This window comes from Durio zibethinus, chromosome 22 (genome assembly GCF_047325235.1).
Source record: "Durio zibethinus cultivar Kanyao isolate XHJ-2024 chromosome 22, ASM4732523v1, whole genome shotgun sequence".
NCBI lineage: Eukaryota > Viridiplantae > Streptophyta > Magnoliopsida > Malvales > Malvaceae > Durio > Durio zibethinus.
Genome location: NC_143183.1, coordinates 17,274,736 through 17,296,899, shown reverse-complemented (window position 1 = coordinate 17,296,899; position 22,164 = coordinate 17,274,736). Strand labels below are relative to the sequence as shown.

Below are 22,164 nucleotides of genomic sequence, written 5' to 3'. Positions count from 1 at the left end.
ATAAAGCTCTTGTTATGCTTATACATATGAATGACATAGTTAGCAAAGTAAATAAATAAAATGGATGAATAAAAAATATTTACAAAAAGTTCAATTTTATTAGGCTTTTGGATAACATAAATTTATTTGCTGGCCTAACTCTCAGCTGGTCCTCAGTGGAGTTGCCAAACTATCATAACGTCTAGATCTAAGGATCTATTGCTAGACATTGACTTGAGGAGTCACCACCAATATTTTTTGTTTAGGTGCGATTGGCCACCTAAATGAATTTGTCCCTTTTTAAAGAGAAATCCTAAGTTTGACTTAGGTATCTTTGCAAGGTAGATTCAATGTCTGCGAAACCAAAACTAGGTCTGGGAGTGTTGTTACATGTGAGGAAGGTTATAGCACCCCTACAACGCCCATCGAAAGATGGTACTAGCTCAATTTTGTAATATCAATTAACCTTAAAAACTTTACCAAGTAATTAATTATTGAAAATTATTCTTAATTGACTCCAATACTTTTGGCAGAAAATTAAGAAAATCCCTTCACCCCACGAGTATGCAAGAAAACTATTGTTTCTTTAACAGAGGCTCCGTTATCAGATTATTTGACATTTTAAAAAAATAAGAAAGGAAAAGAAAAAATGAATAATACTTTAACTTTTAATAGAGATCTCTTTTTATATGCTATTTTATAAGAAAAAAAACTTATGCTTTTGTACAAAGAAAGTTGATACTTTCAACTTTTCCTTAAAAATATTTTTTTTTTAATTTTATGTTCAAGGAAAATTGATACTTTCAATTTTCCCTTAAAATGCTTTTTGAAAATTTAGTTTCAAGGAAAATTGATACTTTCAACTTTTCCTCAAAAATATATTTTCTTGAAGTTTTTATTTTCAAGGAAAATTGATACATTTAACTTTTCTTCAAAAATTTTTTTTTGAAATTTTTATACTTTAAAGAGACTGTTCGGCTTATGGCTCAAGCTCCACTTGAAGATGTGTGCTAGTGGCACGGGTGGCAATGGAACACGGGCTAGGTTAACATAAACACTCAGGTCAGCTGAGTTTTTTAGCATCATTTCATGTGAATATGACAACCTAAAATTTTGCCTTTTACATTAGATTTCTAGCTTCTGCTCTTGCACTAGAAGCTTTTATTTTCTCCGACTCTCAAACTCAAATAAAAAAAAATAGTCAAAAAATTCATGTGTTCCCAAATTTCGATGCTAGCGCCACCACCCACTGTCGTCTTCCGTTGCCTGTTGGCCATTCACTGAAGATAAAAAAACTCCAAATTTTGCTAGAAAGTTGCTTGTCATCCTCTCTTTCAAGTGGTACAAGTTGTTTTCCACGATAGCGTCCCTATCTCTATGAATCGGGTTTGAACCTAATAATGGTAATGACAAGATCGACTTGGGCAAAAAATAAAAATTATGTTGGGTTTTTATTTCTATGTAATGGTTGCATATGATTGAGGATTAACTGTTATTGATGGCTTACTGGAAATTGGTGAAAAAATTAGGTGTACTAGACTGCTCTCTGTTAGTAGCTCATGCCTCTGTCCTGATTGTTGTTTGATTCTCTATGCATTTTAAACTTTATTGGGTTGTTCACTATTTAGTGCAAGTGACAAATGAGGAGATTTTAACCCAATTGGCTATTAATTTTTGCTAGGGATAGCGTCATTGGTTGGTTAGTTGATGTGGGTTTGCTACAACTGGAGACAAAGGAAAAATGATTTCAGCAGGTTGTTTCTTCCATATTTTCTATGTGAATTCCTATGGGTTTTTGTTCTCTTGAAGGTGGTGGCTTGGTGGTGATGAGAGTAGGCTATCAACAAAGAATTGGCATTGATGTAGAGATGGCAGTGTGGTATGGTGCAAATGGTGCTTGGTGGTGGTAGAAGAGACGTTCAGATTTAAAGAACTTGGCAGTTGAGCTTTCTTGATTTCACTTTCTAATTGTCCCCCTTTTGCTGTATGCAGTTGATGGTTTAAATAGGGTCAGTTTGAGGATTCAAAAATCAAAATCTTCTCATCCTCTTATCTGTTTATCCTTTCTTTTTCAAAAAACCATCCCAGTTTCAAAATTTAAAGTCCTAATCCTACCATTTTGCTAGGATTGAAACTCTGCTTCTATTTATCTTTTATTTATCTTAAAGCTTTACCAAAAAATGAGTGTCTACAGAGGTTCAACGACATTTTTAAAAATTAAAAAAACTCCTTTGAACAGAGGCTTAATGGCTTTTAAAAATTTAAAAAGGCTCATCTAAGCAGAGGCTCAATAACTTTTGAAAATTTAGAAAGTTTCATCTAAGTAAAAGTTCAACAACTTTTGAAAATTTAAAAAAGGCTCATCTAAGCAGAGGCTCAATGATTTTAAAAATCCATCTTGAAAAATCTCCTCTAAGTAGAGGCTCAACAACTTTAACAATCTATCTTGAAAAAGTTTCTCTAAGCAGAGGCTCAATGACTTTAAAAATCTTATCTTAGAAAAGCTCTTCCAAGTAGAGGTTCAAAAACTTTAAAATTCATCTTGAAAAAGCTCTTCTAGGCAAAGGTTCAACAACTTTAAAATTCATTTTGAAAAAGCTCCATTAAGTAAAGGCTCAACAACTTTAAAAATCTTATCTTAGAAAAGCTCCTTTAAGGAGAGGTTTAACAACTTTAAAAATCTCGTCTGTTCTCGAAACTGAGTTCTCAACTTTGAACAAGTAAAGTTCTCTCTTTCAAAACTTTTGTTTGATTATTATATTCATCCAAATATCAAAATCTTGTTTTTCATTAAAAAATGGAAAGTTTCTGTCCTTATTATAATTGTTCATGGATGCATGTACTGAGTGCTCTAAATGCAATGCATGTAATGCAATCAAAATTATTCATTATAGTAAAAAGGTTCTCAAAATCTCTTGCTTTTTTGCTTCTTTCATCAAAATTCTCAACAATTGCCATATGACCAATCTGTTCTTAACATTTAACCATTTTATTCTTCCCTAACAATATTTTTCTTCTTTGTCAAAATCAATGCCTTACCAAAAAAGGTCTTTTTCACCACGTACGAGCCTTCCCAATTTGGTGTCCATCTTTTTTAATTGTCATATTGATTTGGAAATATCTTTTTCAACACTAAGTCTTCTTCACTAAAGTGACGAGGATAAATTTTTGTATCATATGCTCTCATCATCCTCTTTTGATATAATTGACTATGACAAAGTGCTATAAGTCTTTTCTCTTCAATGAGGTTCAATTGCTCGTAATAATTTCGAACCCATTCTACTTCCTCTAACTCTACCTCTATCAGGACTCTCAGTGAGGAAATTTTTACTTCGACTGGTAGCACAGCTTCCATTACATATACCAAAGAGAACGAGGTGGCTTTAATATATGTTCAGACTAATGTTCTATAAGCATACAAAGCAAAAAGGTAACTTTCCATGCCAATCTTTGTAAGTATCAGTCATTTTGATATTCTTGTTTACAACCTCCACTGCTACATTCATCTTTGGACGATATGGTGTCGAATTATGATGATGGATCTTGAATTAAGTGCACATTTTACTTATCATTTTGTTGTTCAAATTTTATGCCTTATCAAAAATAATTGTCTCTGGAAGCCCATATCTACATATTATCTCCTTTTTTATAAACTTGCATACCACAAATCAGGTCACGCTAGCATATGATATAGCTTCTACCCACTTCATAAAGTAATTAATCAATCCAAAGATGAATCTATGCCCATTCAAAGCTTTTGGAGTAATGGGACCGATGATATCCATGCCCCACATAGAGAATGACCATGGAAATGACAAAACATGCAAAGCTGTTGGAGGGGCGTAAATCTTGTCAACATAAATCCAGCACTTATGGCATCTTTTGGCATAATCAATACAGTCATTTTCCATTGTCAACTAATAATAGCCAACCCTCATAATTTATCTAGCCATCATATAACCATTTGCATGTGCCCCATAAACTCTATCAACACTTCTTCAATAATCCTCTTCACTTCAACTGCACTCACAGACCTTAAGAGCACTTGATCTCTACTTCTTTTATAAAGGACATCTCCATCAAAGAAAAAACTCATAGCTAACCTTTTGATAGTCTTTTTATCATTTTCTGTTGCATGTTTCAAGTATTACTGATTTTTTATGTATTACATAAGGTCATGATACCATGGTTTCCCATCAACCTTTTCTTTGACACTTGAGCAATGTATTGGCTCATCTTTCACATCTAGCTTGATGGGTTGGATCTTAGTATTTGCATCTACTTTAATCATTATAGCTAGAGTAGCTAATACATCAGTAATTTGGTTTCTCTCTCTAGGCAGATGCTCAAATTAAACTTCTTCAAATTGCTTGACTAACTCAAATTTATATTTATGATACCAGATCAATTTAAAATCTCTTATTTCCCATTCTCTTTGCAACTGATAGATGACTAGAGCTGAATCTCTAAACACATCCAACACTCTAATCTTCTTTTTAATTGCTACTTGTAGACCCATAATACAGGTCTTGTATTCAGTCACATTATTTGTGCAATTGAAATTCAACCTGACCGTGATGGGATAATAATGTTCACTAAGAGATATTAAAATTGCCCTAATACCATGACCGAAAGCATTAGCAACTCCATCAAAATACATCTTCCAAGACTTTCTAACAAGTTTATTTTCTTCATTGGCCATCACATCTTCATTAGAAAAATCCAATTTCATTGGTTCATAATCTTCAGTTGCATAATCGACAAGAAACTCAGCTATTGCACTTCCTTTAATAGCCTTTTGAGTCACATAAACAATATCATATTCTAAAACCATAACTTGACACCATACTATTCTTTTCATCAATTAAGGCTTTTCGAAAATATATTTAATAGGATTCAATTTTGCTATCAGCCAAGTAGTATGATAAAGCATTTATTGTTGGAGCCTTCGAGCTATCTAGGCCAATGCATAACCCATCTTCTCTAATGGTGAATACTTGGACTTGTAATTAGTGAATTTCTTGCTCAAGTAGTAAACTGCTCGTTCTTTCTTATTAGTTTCATCTCTTTGCCCCAACACACATCCCATTGAATTTTCATGCACTATTATGAACAAAATCAAAGGTTTTTTCGGGATTGGTGGTACCAACACAGGTGGATTTGACAAGTATATTTTAACCTTATTAAAAGTTTCTTGGCATTCATCATTTCATTCTCCTAGATCATGTTTTCTAAAAAGCTTAAAAATGGGATCGCACTTGTAGGTGAGTTGAAAGATGAAATGAGCAATATAATTCAATCTCCTTAAGAAACCTCGCACTTCTTTTAGGGTACGAGGAAGAGATAAGTTCTGGATGGCTTGTTTCTTATCTGATTCCATTTTAATTCTTTTTTCACTGACCACAAAGCCTAATAATTTTCTTGATTTAGCACCAAATGTACATTTAGCAGAATTCAACTTCAGCTAAAATCTTATCAACCTGTTGAATAGCTTTTTGAGATTGACTACATGATCCTTTCTTTCATGAGATTTTGCAATCATATCATCCACATACACTTTCTATCTCTTTATGCATCATGTTATGAAGAGAGTTATCACTACTCTTTGATAAGTAGCGTTAGCATTTTTTAATTCAAAAGGTATGACTTTGTAATAGAACGTCCCTTACATGGTCACAAATGTGGTTTTTTCTATATCATCTCGAGTCATCTTGATCTGATTATAGCTTGAAAAGGCATCCATAATGTAAAATGTGAAATGCCTAGTAGTATTATCCACTAAAGTATCAATATGAGGTACAGGAAAGTTATCTTTGGAACTCGCCCTATTCAGGTCTCGATAATTGACACACATTCTCACATTTCCATCATTCTTAAGAATTGGCACTATGTTGATTATCTATTCAGAATATTTTGCCACCTTAAAAAATCTAGCATCAAATTGCTTTTTCACCTTATTTTTAATTTTTAGCAGCATTTCCTACTTCATATTCCTTAACTTTTGTTCTACTAATTTGCATTCTGATTTTAAAGGTAACGTGTGCTTTACAATATCAGTGCTGACTCCGGACATGTCCTAGTAAGACCACATGAACATATTTACACATTTTCGAAGTAACTATTTTAGCTTTTACCTTTCAATCAATAAAAAAGATATACCAACTTTAACCTCTCTTTTGTTTTCATTGTCCTCCAAATTCACTAATTTAGTAATTTCCTTGTGGGGCTCTATTGGCTTATCTTTATGTTCTATTAATTTTAACAAATCGAGAGGCAGTGCATAATTATCTGAATCTTTCTCATTATCAAGTTCGTCAACATGAATTAAGTTTTTGAAATCAAATTTGAGATTATTACCATGATTATCTTCATGCTCATTATTTAGGACCTTGCAAAAGGTAAAATGAAGAGAATATTGGCACATAAAAATGGAATGGCCAAAAAAAATGATTAAGGTAGAATGAAAAATGGAATGATTCGAAAGAATGAAAATGAAAATGAATAAAAGAAATGTAAACGCATCTTCTAAGTCTTTTATTAAAACAACAAACATAAAGACACATAAAAGATCACCTAATGCTCATAGAAAACAATTAAGGATTTAAAGTTCTACAATACATTACTTTTTAAAATTTTTAAAGATAACATGCAGCTCTATGACTCTTTAATTATTTAGCTCAAAATCTAAAAGACAAGAGTGCACGAATAGCTCTTCATCTTGACTTTTTTTCTTCGTCATTCACCATTTGAATGGCCAGCTCTGAAAACTCTTCCACGAATCCTACACTTAAGGCTTCAGGAAAATTTGGATAAATATATCCTCCAAACAAAAATAATCATAAAGGTATGGAATGACCATAGGCTTTGACTTCGGCTCATATCCCCTAAGATTAGCCATTCTCTTATCTTTTTTCTCATTCACCTTTTTCATCCTATCCCCTTTTGTTAGCTTATATCCTAAGCTGAATCTATCTTTCTTGTCATATACTGCTGGTGGCTTTATGATTTCTTGTAAGTTCTTCCCTAGTCAAATTCCAAGTTGCCATCCCATTTCAATGAACTGTTTAATGACCATTTTAGTAGTCGTAGATAGGTGTGGTGAATATAATTTAGATCCTTCAGCCATGTACATTGCATTAGTAATCCCGAAAGATCTATATGAGTACTCCAGGGCTTTATCTATTATTTCTACATAATGAGTATTTATCAATTGGGTGACTAATAAATATTCTTCTATTACAACACATGTCAATTTTTTATCAATAATGAATTTGACTTTTTGATACAATGAGGATGGAATAGCACCCACCATATGAATCCATGGCTTACCCAACAAGCAACTATATCAGGAAGAGATATCCATAACTTAAAATTTCATGTTAAAAGTGCATGGGCCAATCTATAATGACATTTTTATGTCTTTCAGCACCTCTTTTTAGGTTCCATCGAAGGCTCAAACTATCATATGACTAGGCTTCATATAAGATCCATCAACAGGGAGTTTTGCTAAAGTAGTCATAGGCATAACATTGATGGATGAGCCATTATCGATCAAAACCTTAGTCATTATATGACTCTTGCATTTTACAGTAATGTGGAGAACCTTGGTACTTTTTCGACCTTCAAGAGGAATCTCTTCATCCCTAAAAGAGATATAATTTGAGATTGTTAGATTGTCAACAAGCTATTTCACATATTCAACAGAGATATTATGGGACACATATGCTTGATTCAGTACTTTTAGTAAAGCGTTACGGTGTGACTCCAAGCTTAGTAATAATGACAATAGTGAAATTCTAACTAGCATCTTGTTTAGTTGTTTTACCACGCTATACTGGTTATATTTTATTAGCTTTAAAAATTCACAAACTTTACTCTTAAAGAAAGGCTTTTGACATTCTTCATTTAAGGCTGCAATAGGATTACTCTGACTTTCTCTTTTTGCACTTACTTTTGCTTTTTCTTTTCTAGCTTTCTCTAAAGCTTCTGGAGTATAACACTTCCCACTTTGGGTTATACCTTTTACGCCCATTATGTTTGTAGTATTTGGATTAATTACAATATCATAATCATACTTCTACGGTACTACTTTATCTTTATCATTTTGGTATAAAAAAGGGCCAAAAACTTTAATTGTCACTACTGGTCAAGAGATGGGCTTTTTTAGCCTCGATGTCAACTTCTCATCATAATAAATTGTTATTGGTCTATGTACAAACTTATTTTTTGAATCAATGGTAGACACTTCAACTTTTCATTAACTCTTTTTTTTTTTCTTTTCAAAACTCTATCCGACCCATATCCATCAACTTTTGCACTTCTTGATGGAATTGGTGATAACTCTTGATAGAATATCCTAAAGTACCTTTGTGATAATTAACTCTTTTTTTTCTTCTCAAAACTCTATCCGACCCATATCCATCAACTTTTGCACTTCTTGATGGAATTGGTGATAACTCTTGATAGAATATCCTAAAGTACCTTTGTGATAATTATAGCTCTCAGTTGAGTTAATCACTTTAGAACAATTCTAAAGTTCTGTTGACTTCAATATATCAGCCTTAACTAAGGCTTCAAACACCTTAACCATCGGAGTCTTAACTTCATCTATCTTTTCCTTTACATGGCTTGTTTGCCCATCAATTAAAGCATTTATTGATGGTCTAGTATGGTTTAGGTAGAGGGTTCCTATTAACATTTAGAGTCCCTTGTTGGTTGGTCTCAAAATTTAAAACCCTCTCAATGATTAACCCATGTACTTTGCACTTTAAGGCAGTACAATTCTTAGTAAAATGACCTGAATTTCTATAATGATAATCATAAAGTGCATTAGGATCATACTATTTGGGAAATGAAGGTTTCAAAGGCTCAACAATAATAGGGGCTGGTAAATGTTTCTTGACAAGACAAGGGTATAAATTCATGTATGTCATGGGAATATGGTTAAAGGTGGGTCTTTTTTTTATATTTCTTGAAGCTCTTAGACCATTATTTGGACTAGATCTCCATTCTAGTCTTGTAGGTGTAGCAGGACAGTTACAAAAATAGGTGGGTATCCGAAAGGATAGTTAAAACTGAGGTGGATAAGCTAGTGGTTGTAGTGGTTGGTATGGTTGATATGGATGAGGGATAGAGGTAACATTATTTATAGGAGGATAATGGGTTTGGTACACTAGAATGGAGTATAGAGTGAATCCTCTAAACTGTTACCCCCCATAGTTTATCGCTTGGGCTTCATTCTTTTTTTTTTTTTAGTGTTGCACCTCTTTTTGCTCTGCTTGTCTCTCTTGCACCGAGCTTGCCATTTTTATGACATTTTCGATAATCTCACTTGATATCACCATATTTGCAAAGTTCTTGGTTGTTTTACCTATCAATCTCTCTTAGTATGGTACTTTTATAGTGTTCACAAATAAGACAATTGTCTCTTTCTCGATGAGAGGAGGTTGGACTTGTGCAACCACATCTCTTCACCTCTGTACATACTCTTTAAAACTTTTTGTTACCTTTTTTTTCATACTCTATAGAGATAGATGGTTTGGAGCTAGATCTATTACATGCCAGTATTATGTAAAGAATACCATAGTGAACTCTTACCAGGAATAAATACAAGTCCTATCTAGTTGGACATACCATCTAGCTGCAGACCCCATAAGGCTATCTTAAAATATGTGCATCAACAGCTTCTTATCATGAGCATGTGCAGCCTTTTACGATAAAACATGGTGATATGGATCATCGAGCATTTTGTGCCATCATATTTTTCAAATTCAAGGACTTTGAATTTAGATGGAATGACTATGTTTGGGACCAAACATAGCTCAGCAGCATCCGTGGAGCCACAAAAATTCATTCCCTCTACGGCCCTAAATCTTTCTTCTAATACTTTCATATTCTATTGGGCACTAGTATCTTTTACTTTCTCTAGTGTCTTTATCCCTAACTTTTCTCTCTTCTTGGGATCATCCAAATCAAGAACCAAGATTGGCTTGGGTTGTTTTTTCATCATAACGGGATTAACAAAATTTTAGAATTGACCTGGAGTAGGTGAGGATGTCATTCTTGAATAAGGATTGAAATATCCATCGAGAGTAAGAATTTGTACTCTAGTTCCTTAAGAAGGTTAGGTCAATCTGGCTCAAACTCTAGAGGTTAAACAAGATTCACCATGTCTGGCGATCGCTCTTGAAAGCTAAGATTTCCTTCCACTACTTTTTCTTTGTCAAGTTTTTTTATCATATCCATTATTATATTAAGATCCCCTCTTAGTTCTTTTTGAGTTTTCTCAATTCTCTCAAATCGACTGGCCTGTTCTTGTTCCATGATTCTCATTTGAGTCTTGGTACTATATGAATGACGAGTTGGTTGAGTTAAAATTTTTGGTAGGTGAGCTATTCTTAAACCTTTATTACCATAAATTTTTTTTGAAAAAAAATCATAATTCCATATGCCAATTTTTTTTTTTTTGGAAGAAAAAAAATGGTGCAGATGATGTATGAATGCAAATGGGAAATATTTGCTCTTGGAAAAATTTCAAAACTAAAAATTTTCATTAATTTTATAGAACTTTTATTACATGGGATTTATCATCCTAAAATTATATCCATAGAAACGTTTGACTTGTTTATAATGGTCATTCACCTCATTTAAAAAGTTCACTAGGCATTATACATATTCTCCTATAGGATTGACCTCTCTTCTTAATGCTTCTACCTTTTCAACCATCTTTCATGCCTTTTTCATTGCCTTGCAAACTTGATTGGTCAAGTGCTCCATATACTATTGCCTCCCTAAGCTTTCTACTTTCCATCTCATACGGCTATCTCTTTTCGAATTACATGTGAAGATTCAATCTTTTTTCCTTCTATGCTACTCATCTATTATTATTGAAATATGGTGCTTATGATCTTGTAGTTGTTCCACCCTTGAATTATCTAATGAAGTGATTCTTTTTTGTTTAGTACTTTAAGGTGCTTTCTTCTCTCTTTTGTGAGCATGGCTTTAACCTTTCCTTCTTTTTTATCATTCTAGCAATCTTGCTGAAGTTGTAAAGTATAAACCCTTCCAATTCTGGCATTCTTGAGAAATTTTGATGGTCTCCTCTTGCTTTTCTTGAGCTTTGCTTTTCCATTGATTCATTTCCTCTCGGAGCTCATCCATTTCACGTTGTCGATTAATGTAAGACTTGGTGACTTTTTTTATTTTGAATTGAACTCGTAATCTCTTATTTTCTTGGTGCAGATCTTTCAAATCATTATTTTCCACATCTCATTTTTTTTATGATCTTTTACAATCTACTTCCATGTATTTATACTTCTTATTTTAACTGTCCCACCTTCTCACGAAGTTTCAAATTTTCTCTTCTTATTTTTTTTTTCAGTTTTTAATTCTTTCTTGACAAGCTCAACTTTTGATAATTGCACTTCTATCAAAAGATTAGTCAATTGGTGTGAGCCATCATTAAGAAAAGGTACTATGGCTCTAGGCTACTTTGTTTTCCAAATTTGATAATCAGGAGTGACTTTGTCGATAAGAGGCCCTAATCGCATTCTTTATGTTTTCTTTCATGCTTGGATCAATTATTTTAAGGTTCTTGGTGGATTTGGTTCCCCATAAATGAATTATACTTGAACCAGGCCATGAGTAGGAAGAATAAACTATTTTGCACCAAATTACCTAAGCACCATCAACGGAGCATAACTCACAACACCCTATAACCCTAATAGCAATATCCATGGCTCATTTTCTCCATGATACAACAAAGGCACTTGAGGCATCCAAGGTGCCATCCATTCAATTTTATCCCAAGTAAGCCTTTGTAACAATAGAACCCACTCTTTCTTAGTCTTCAATGTTGGCTATTGGGTTTTGTAGAACTCTTCGATTGGTGCTTTGTCTCAAAGATGCAACTTTGATAAAGCACTATTTTTGTACTTGAAATGACTTTTAACCCACACATATAATAGTAGTACACACCCTATGAATCATTTTTTTCTATTTCATTGACAGAAATTCAATGACTTGATGGTTTCAGGCAGGATTACTACTGCAAGATTAATTACTTGGGTTTCAATTTACTCAAAAAAATCTACCACAGTTATCTCAATGTAACCCAAAGTCTTCGAAAAGATCACTATGCCACACAATGCTAAAGCAAACACAGCCATACCTTGATCATCATTTAAATACCCTTGAATGAAGTTTTAAAAAAAGACCCAATAGATGCCGAGATTTTCACTTTTAAGCTTTATGAAAGAATCAATGGTTTCTACTTTAACCCTCATAAGCTTGGCCAATTTTTTGCAATAACCTAGTTTTGACTATCGGGTAAACACTTTATCTAGACACTATAGTTTTACCTTAAGCAAAATTGAATACTCCTTAATAGTTGACACCAAATCCTCTTAATTAAAAGTGAAGCATCTATAGGATGGATCCTAAAACTGTATGGCTGCCATGACCAGCTATTCATCGATCAATATTGGAATAAGGGATGTAATCTACCCATACTTCTTGCAAAAGCTTTCTTTCTTTTCTTCACTTAACTGACCCAGATAGCGGTTAAGTCTTCTAAATCATTATGTGTGAAATCCAATTGCAACTTTTCGGGTAACTCTGACACATAATCGATAGGAAAGCAATCTCTACTATTTTGTTGGGCTTTTTTTAACCAAACATATACTTCATTATACGGCTCACATAAGACATTGACTGAGGATGAGCAAATTTGTAGTTCTATGAGATCCATGAAGACTTTTTAAGAGAAAAATGTCCTAAAGCAAATATCTCGATGCATAACTATATGATATGATTTATGTAAAAAGAAAAAAATATCAAAATTAAGTTAGTGTGCGGATGTGGTTTGAGATTAAAAAACTTTCTTTTTTTTTTTTTGATTTGCGGTTTTTTGTTTTGTTTTATTTTATATTACACACAACTTTTATTCTTATACATTTTGGACTTAGGCATTTTCTACAAAAGGATGGGTGAGGCTCTACCTAAGGTTAGCTTTCTAAGCTTATTACATGTTTGGTTTGGGTTGACATTTTCCTAAAGCTTCTCAAATTATTCATTGCTGTTATCCACGCTAGACTAGTAAGGCACCCCGATCCTCATCTATTACAGGCTATGAATGAAAAAGGTTTAATTTAAGTGAATATATTTCGTTTGCCATTACGGAGGTTATCACCTCACGAGGGCATAGGTGCTTTACTTCCTCCTATAAAAGATGGAGCTCAGGTATAAAGCTCATGTATGATATGCATTGTGTCATTGTGTATGCATATATTTCCTAATTTATTGAGAATAATACATACGAAAAAAAAAAAAACAACGAAAGAAGTACGTATGAAAATTTTTCTTTTCATTTTTGGGTTTGTTTTTTATTTGCTTGGCTTTTTTTTATTGAAAGTAAAAAGAATTTAGGAATTAAAAACTAAATACCGATTAAGACTATTTAAATTAAAATTTGAGGATAACACCTAGTTAATTTTGGCCTGACTCTAAAAAATAAATGGCCTCCCCAGTGGAGTTGCCAAACTATCATAACGGTTTTGTATCCACCCATCGAATTTGAAAACAAAATAAAAATAACAGAGTTGCCACCAATTTTTTTTAGGTAGGTGCACTTGGCCACCTATTAAAACATATACTCTTAATGAAATCATAAAATTAATTAAAAAGATAATTTAAGAGTCAATGCAACAGTCTAGGTTCAGGAGTTGATTAAGTGTGGGGAAGGATTAGCAACCACACAACACTCGTTTAAAACGGTACAAATTAATTACATGTTATCTATTAATTTTGATAAAAACAATCTTATTTTCGGTGTTTAGAAAATAATTTCCTTGGTTTTCTTTGTTTATTAAAATTTTTATTTTTTATTTTATTATTGTTCCATATTTATTGTTCAAATTTTATTTGAGAAAAATAAATTAGAACCCTTTTATGGAAATAATTCTTAAAATATTCTAGTACGTTAGTAACATTAAAAAAACTCCTTCTCACCTAGAGATTTTTTTGGTATCGCTTCTCGAAATACCTTAGAATCTCATCATCGAAGGCTCGAATTTACTTTTCATAAAATCTTTATTAAGCATGCAACGCAAGATGTTGATATGTTAATGCATGTATTTTATTCCTTTTTTTAGGAATGTTATTTTTTTTTTTTTATTTAAATTTTTGAAAAAAAAGGAATTTTTATTATATTGAAGTTTTTCTATAAATATTTCAATACACTTGTAATATTTAAAAACAAATCTTCTCACCTAGGGATTTCGTAAAGCATCACTACTCAAAATACTTTTAGAATACCATCATTAGTAAAATTTTATTTTTCTACATTTATATTATTATTAGTTTTAATTTATTAGTAAAAAGAAATTTTTTTATAAATACTCCAATACACAGATAGTATTTAAAAAGAAATCTTTTCACATAGAGATTTCGTAGGTATCACTACTTTGAGTACCTTTGAATCTCATCATCAGATAAAAATTTCTTTTCCTTACATTTTTATTATTTTTATTTAATTATAACTTTTTTGCCAATTATTTTATAAGGTTTATTCCAAATTTTAACAAAATTATCAAAAAAATTTTATTATATATTTCATTATTTATTTTTATTTATTTCAACAAAAATTTATTCTAACAAATATAAACATTTTAATATACATAAATATTAATAATAAAATTTAAAATAACAAAAATAATATATAACAAATTTCCAAAAATTCCAAAAAAAAATTTTTTTACCTGAACTGGACAAGTCAACGATCCAGTCAATGCAAGTTCGATCAGTTCGATGGTTTGGCATCAGACTGGTTTGGTTAGGGCCAGTCCAATTGGACTGGGCAAAAGTCAAATGAAGAAGTGAGTCGCGAGTCAGGTGCACAAACCCTGGGTCAGTCACCGGTTGACGCGCAGATCCTCAAGGACTAAAACGACATTGTTTTGGTCTTTATTAAAACAGTGTCATTTTGGCTCTTGCAATTTCTATAAAGGCCCAAAATTTTTTTCAGTCATTTTTTCCCTCTCTAAAAAAAAAAACTCTCTCCTTCTTTTCTTTTAGACAGGTCGAGGGCTGGTGGCCATTCGTCACAACAACCACCATGCTTTTTGCCGTCGGTGAACTCCGACCATTGTGTCAGTAGTCGAAAAATCCCAGAAAACATCGAAATGCTCCCCACAACCTCCAATGTCTAGATCTGAGCCTAGTTTTACGAAAGAAAACTCGAAACGACGTAAATCTAGCTTGAAAGTTTTGGTTAAAACTTTTTTTTTGTGTTTTTTGTTTTTTTTTATATGTTAGCGTTGGGTTACCCTACCTCGGGGATTGTGATTTTTTATTCCCTTTTTTTATAGAAAAAAAATTTTTGTCGGGTTTTCTTTTAATCCATCGCACCATTTCTTGTATAGACAATTAGCTCTATTTATAGAGCTTTCTGGGATTCAAATCTCAAATTTTTTGAGATTCAAATCCCAAATTTTCAATCGACCTGAACTTTTGGTGGTCAAAATTCACGCTACCAGGTTAGGCAGAGTGTCAGACAGCTGCAGATAGCTGGCTATGGTGGTGTTTTTGGACTTTTAAGGAGGGTGCATTTAATGCATTCATATTTTAGTCAAATCGATCAGAATAAAAAAGAAAAAAAAGAAAAAATATAATAATAATAATAATACAAAATGGTGTTTACACACAATGATCCTTGTTATTTTTTAATTCTATTTTTTTTTTACTTTAATGAGATCTCTAACCTTGTATTTTAGTGCAGGACAGTTCTCTATTAAGTGATCTTGATTGCCATTATAGTAATCACATTTTGAATTTGGATCGTACCATTTTGGGTTAGAAGGTTGAAGGGGTTCTAGATGCACAAGTTCCAAAAATTGATTTTGGATAAGTTAGGGTAACAATTCTGTATAAGATATAGGAATAGGGTCAAAAGTGATTCCTTTTTTGGTATTTCTTAGGGCTTTCAGACCACCAATTAGATTGGATCTTCGTTCTAATTTGGTAGGTGTAACGAAATGGTTGTATGTATAGCTGGGTGTTTGAAAAGATTGCTAAAAATGGGGTGGATAAGTTGATTGTTGTAGTGGCTGATAGGGTTGACAAGGATAAAGGATGGATGTAACATTGTTTATGTGAGGGTAATAGGTTTGGTACACTGGTATAGGGTATAGAGTGAAACCTCCGAACTGTTGCCCTACGTAGTTCCCTGTTTAGGCTTCATTTTTTTTCTTTTAGAAAGCTCCGTCTTTTTTGTTTCACTTGTTTCTCTTATATCAAGCTTGCCTTTCTTTATGGCATTTTCAATAATTTCACCTGATATCACCATATCTCTAAAGTTTTTTGTTGCACTGCCTATCAATCTTTCATAGTATTATGCTTTTAAAGTATTCACAAATAGGACTGTTGTCTCTTTCTCAATGAAAGGAGGTTGTACTTGTGCGACCACATCTCTCCATCTCTGTGCATACTCTTTAAAGCTTCTATTGCTTTCTTTTTAATGTTTTGTAGAGATAGAAGATTTGAAGCTAGATCTGTGACATACCGGTATTATGCAATGAATGCCTTTGTGAGCTCTTGCCAGGAATGAATACGAGTCTTATCTAGTTGAACATATCATCTTATTGTAGATCCTATAAAGTTGTCCTGAAATACACGTATCAATAGATTCTTTTCACGAGCATATGCCACCATCTTGCGATAATACATGGTGACATGAGTCATTGGGCATTTTATGCCATCATTTTTTTCAAACTAAAAGACCTTGAATTTAGGTGGAATGACCATGTTTGGAACTAAACAAAGCTCAGTTGCATTCGTGGAGCCATAAAAATATGTTCCCTCTATGGCCCTAAGTCATTCTTCTAATAATTTCATCTTTTGTTGAGCACTGATATCTTTCACTTTCTCAGATGTCTTCATCCCTAGCTTTTCTTTTTCCTTAGAATCATTTGAGTCTAGAATCAGGATTGGCTCGGATGGTTTCTTTACCATGACAAGATTAGTAAAATTTTGGAATTATCTTGGAATAGGTGTGAACGTCATTCTTAGATAAGGATAAGAATATCCTCTAGGAGTAGGAATTTGAATTCTGACTCCTTGAGAAGGTTAAGTTGGTCGCGGCTCAAACCTTGGAGGGTATGTAAGATCCATCATGTCTGGCGATTGTTCTTGCAGGCTAGGATTTCCTTCCATTGCTTTTCCCTTGTTAAGTTTTTTGAGCATATCCATTATTATACTAAGATCCCTTTTTAGTTCTTCTTAAGCTTTCTCAATTCTCTCAAGTTGACTAGCCTGTTCTTGTTCTATGATTCTTGTTTGAGTCTGGTGTTGTATAAATGGCAAGTGGGTTGAATTAAAGTTTTTTTGGTGGGTAAGCTATTCTTGAACCTTTATTACCAAAATTTTTTTTAAATGAAAATCAAAATGCCATATGTTGAAAATTTTATATTGCATTTTTTATTTTTTTTATTTTTTTTAAAAAATGGTGCACATGATGCATGAATACAAGTGGAAGATATTTGCTCTTGGACAAATTTTAACACTAGAAATTCTCATTAATTTCATACAACTTTTGTTACATTAGATTTGAGCAAATCTATAGTTCTATAAAATCCATGAAGACTTCTCAAGAGAAAGATGTCCTATAGTAAATACCTTGATGTAAAACTATATGATATTATTAATGTAAAAAGAAAAAGAAAACAAAACAGAATTGAGTTAGTGTGAGGATGTGGTTTGAAAAAAACATATTTTTTTGTGAGGTTTTTTTTTGTTTTGTTTTGTTTTGTATTACACACAACTTTTATTCTTATATGTTTTGGACTTAGGTATTTTCTACAAAAGAGTGGGCAAGGCTCTACCTAAGATTACATGCTTGGTTTGGGTTGACATGCATCTAAAGGTTCTCAAATTATTCCTTATTATTGTCCATGCTGGTCTAGTAAGGCAGCCCGATCCTTACCCATTACATGCTACAAACGAAAAAAGTTCAATTTGAGTGAAAGTGTTTCGCTTGTCATTACGAAAGTTATCACCTCACGAGGGCATAGGTATTTTACTTCCTCCTATAAATAACGGAGCTCGGGTATAAAGCTCATGTATGAGATGCATCATGTCATTGTGTGTGCATATGTTTCCTAATTTATTGACAATAATACATACAAAAAAAGACAATAAAAGAAATGTGTATGAAAAATTATTTTTACTTTTTGTTTTTTGGTTTGTTTTGGATTTGATTGGCTATTTTTATTGAAAGTAAAAAGAATCTAGGAATAAAAAATTAAATACCGATTAAGACTGTTTAATTCAAAATTCGAGGATAACACAGTTAATTTTGGCCTACCTCTCGAAAACAAATGGTATCCCCAGTGGAGTCGTCAAGCTGTCATAAAGGTTTTGGAGCCGCCGACAAATTTGGAAATGAAAATGAAAAAATGTAGTCGCCACCAATCTTTTTTGGCTATGTGCGATTGGCCACCTATTAAAATTTATCCTTTTAATAAGATTTTAAAATTAATTAAAATTTATTAAAAAAATAATTTTATGGTCTGCGAAATATTCTAGGTTTGAAAGTCGTTACATGTGGGGAAAGATTAGCACCCCCACAATGCCCGTTTAAAAATGGTACCACTTAACTACATGTTATCCTTCAATTTTGATAAAAAAAATAGTTTTATTTTTTATGTTTGAAAAATAATTTTCTTGATTTTTCATTTATTGGAAATTATTTTTTAAAATTTTATTTAATGCTCAAATTTTATTCGAGAAAATAAATTAGAACATTTTTTATCGAAATAATTCTTGAAATGTTCCAGTACGTTGGTAACATTGAAATAACTCTTTCTCACCTAGAGATTTCTTAGGCATCGCTTCTCAGAATACCTTAAAATCTTATTTTCGGAGGTTCAAAATTACCTTCTGTAAAAACTATGTTATGCATGCAATGCAAGATGCTAATATGTTGATCCACACATTTTATTTATTTCCTTAGAAATTTTATTGATTTGTTTATTGAATTATTGTTTTTGTCGAAGAAAAGAGAAAATTTTATCATATTGAAGTTTTTTATAAATATTCCAATACACTAGTAATATTTAAAAAAACTTCACACCTAGGGATTTCGTGAAGCATCACTACTTGGAATACTTTTAGAATCCCATCATCGGATAAAATTTTTTTTTTACCCAATTTTTATCACTTTATTATTTTTAAAAAATTAGTTTATTTTTTATTTTATAGCAAAAAAAGAAAAATTTTTCTTGTATTGAAAACTTTTTATAAATACTCTAATACACTGATAGTATTTAAAAAAAAATTTCTCACCTAGAGATTTTATAGTATCACTACTCGAAAAATTTTCTTTTCTTATATTTTATTATTTTTGTATTATTTTACAATATTTATTTTAAAAATAACAAAATTATCACAAATTTTTACTATATATTTTATTATTTACTTTTATTAATTATTATTATAAAACAAAAAAATTTTATTCTAGCAAATTTAAACATTTTAACATGCATAAATATTAATAATAAATTTTAAAATAACAAAAATAATATTTTTAAAAAATTAAAAAAATTCACTTGAATCAGACTTGTCAACGATCCAGTCAATGCCAGTCGACTAGTTTGACAGTGATCAGGTTCAGTGGTTCGAGGTCGATCTAGTTCAGTTTGGACCAATTCAGTTGAATCAGTCAGGAGCCAAAGGTCAAGCGGGTTGTTGGGTCAGGTGTGCGGACCCTAGGTTGAGTACGGGCTGATGCGCAAATTTAGGTGCTCAAAACGACATCGTTTTGACGCTTATTGAAACAACGTCATTTTGGTTTTTCTCAATTTCTATAAAAATTCTAAATTTTTTTCAGCTCATTTCTTCTAGCTCTTTCTCTTTCTACCCTTTCCATCTCTCAGACTCTCTCTCTAAACATAACCGGTCAGTAGCTGTCCGCCACATTAGCGGCCATCGGTGGTCATCGATTGATGGCTGAAAAATTTCAAAATCTCCAAAAAAATTCCCCTTTGCCCCTTGAGCCCAAATCTGGGCCTAGTTTCATCCGAATCCCAACAAAATGCCTTAGATCGAACTTTAACGGTTTGGTTAAACCCCTTTTTTTTTTTTAAAGTTAAGCTTTTTTTTTGCTAGTCTTGCTTGGCGCCGGGTTCTTCGCCGGTTTGGCGAGGACTATGATTTTTGTTTGCGTGGTTTTTTTTTTGCATAAAGAAAAATTTTTTTTCTTTTCTGACTTTAGAAACTTTTTTTTTATCTGTCAAAAAGTTTTTTGTTTGGCAGGGATTCCATTTTCCCTTGGTCCGACATGGAGCAAAGTTTATAGAGCTCTCTGACCATGTCTTGTGCCTGGGTGAGTGACATAAGGCTTGGCAAAAAGGGGTGTCGTACACTAGCCCCCTCTCTGTTTTGTCCAATATTCTCAAGCACAGGGCCTAGCATGTGGCACAAGGCCATGGCAGGGGCAGGTGATGCCAGTGGTGCCGTGCACGGCACCAAGCACCCCCTACCTCCTTTGTTCCTTTTTTTTTGTTTTTTATCCCTTGTTTTTTTGTTTTTGTATTTTTATCTTTTAAAATAAATACATAAAATAAAATAAAGGCTTTGGGCTTAAAAAGATAAAACTAGGCCTCAGGTCCAATCAGAATCGGGCCTGATTGAATTGAAATTTGACCTGAAGTCTAGTTGAATTGAAATTGAGCTTCGGCCCAAAAATTTGATAGATTTGATAAATTTTAAACCGAAACATAATAAAAAATTTAGATAAATTTAATGTCTACATCTATTAAAAATAATAATTAAAAAAATTTTACATTGCGTAAGTGATGCTAGACACTTATAGTTAATAATTTTAATTTAAAATTAAAAAAAAAATGAACTCTTACACTAATATATATTTGTAACATAAAATAGATAATTAATTTGTTGTTAAAAAATAAAGACAATTCGGGCTCAATCCTTCAAATCCGGACTGTCCATCCAAGATCACAAGATTTGGTCTGCTGAAATAATAAATTGCTTACTAATGGGCACTTACATGTGAACTGCGTTGCCCATTTGCTAAACAAATGAGGACGATATGATTTAGACCTGAAACTACCCTCTAGGATGACAAACATTGATTTCAAGCACTAGAGCGCATCACAACGCAGTCTAATTTTTCAAAATTTGTCCGGAACTTCAATCCATCGAGGCTATCTCCTTCATTGATTTGCATGGTTTCTCGGGTTTGCATGGTTTCTTCTTAAGCGAGTTACTAAAGCAAAAGAAAGTTAAATTATATGGTTCGCATGGTTTCTCCAATTTTGATTATTATTTTTAATAAATTATAAAACAATAATTAAAATTGTAAAAAATAAGATTTGTAAAATTTTGACTTTCAAAATTTTAATTCAATATAATATTTTTACAAAACTACCAAAGTCGGATTCATTTAACAAAAAATTGAAAAAAAAAAGAGACCAAAGAAATGAGACAAAGACTAATACAAAATGTAATGATAAAGATCATAAGAAAAACAGACAGTCGAACCCATATTTCATAAAGATGATTCTGCCCATCCAATCTACATATCCAAGCGGCCTACTGCCTAATTAAACAACAATATTCCCCTTGTATAAAATCAAAGCAGCAAAAGAAGAAAAAGAAAAGCAACAGCAACACAAGTATACTTAATCAGTACTGATCCTTTCATTATCTTTTATGTTATGCTGCTGACCCAATTTACCATTCTACCTACATCCCAAAAAAGAAAAATTATAAGAAACAATTTTCCAAATTCTCATTCTATTAAAGTTCTCTAAAATACTAAAAAAGTTTTTCTTTGTTATAGTATGCATGAATAGCTCACCCGTGCACCGAAGCAGGGGGAGGACATGCGCCTTTGCTAATTGGAATAGTGGAGCCGCAAGAAGGCCCAATTGGCGGAATAGGAACCTTGTCAAGTGCCACACCAGCGGCTACCACCGGCTTTCCATTTAGTGTTCTTGCTGATGCCATCATTGGAGCCAAAAATCCACTCAAAATCATCAGAATGATCATGATCATAACTTGAGCAATCTTAACAAATTTTCTGTCCTGCATTTTGAGAAAGAGAGAAGTTATTAATTTAGAGAACAAATTTACTTCTTATACGGATGATCGTCCAAAAAGAACTTTCGA

At 32.5% G+C, this 22,164-nt stretch overlaps 1 protein-coding gene across 1 annotated transcript; it reads right to left on the bottom strand.

The window, feature by feature from the left end:
• Positions 1-3,931: 3,931 nt before the first annotated feature.
• LOC111291580 (uncharacterized) lies at positions 3,932-5,359 on the bottom strand. The gene is made up of 6 exons (XM_089751473.1): positions 5,293-5,359; positions 4,749-4,803; positions 4,595-4,652; positions 4,359-4,507; positions 4,164-4,313; positions 3,932-4,082 (listed from the first exon to the last, which is right to left on the bottom strand). The coding sequence occupies exons 1-6, from the start codon at positions 5,357-5,359 to the stop codon at positions 3,932-3,934; spliced, it is 630 nt and encodes a 209-aa protein (XP_089607599.1).
• Positions 5,360-22,164: the final 16,805 nt, after the last annotated feature.

Coding starts and splice junctions, on each gene's coding strand:
- LOC111291580 (XM_089751473.1), bottom strand. CDS start 5,359: ATGGAATCAGATAAGAAACAAGCCATCCAGAACTTATCTCTTCCTCGT. Junction 4,804..5,292: donor TACCCTAAAAGAAGTGCGAG/GTTTCTTAAGGA, acceptor TTATGGTTTTAG/AATATGATATTGTTTATGTG. Junction 4,314..4,358: donor TATCATAAATATAAATTTGA/GTTAGTCAAGCA, acceptor GCATCTGCCTAG/AGAGAGAAACCAAATTACTG.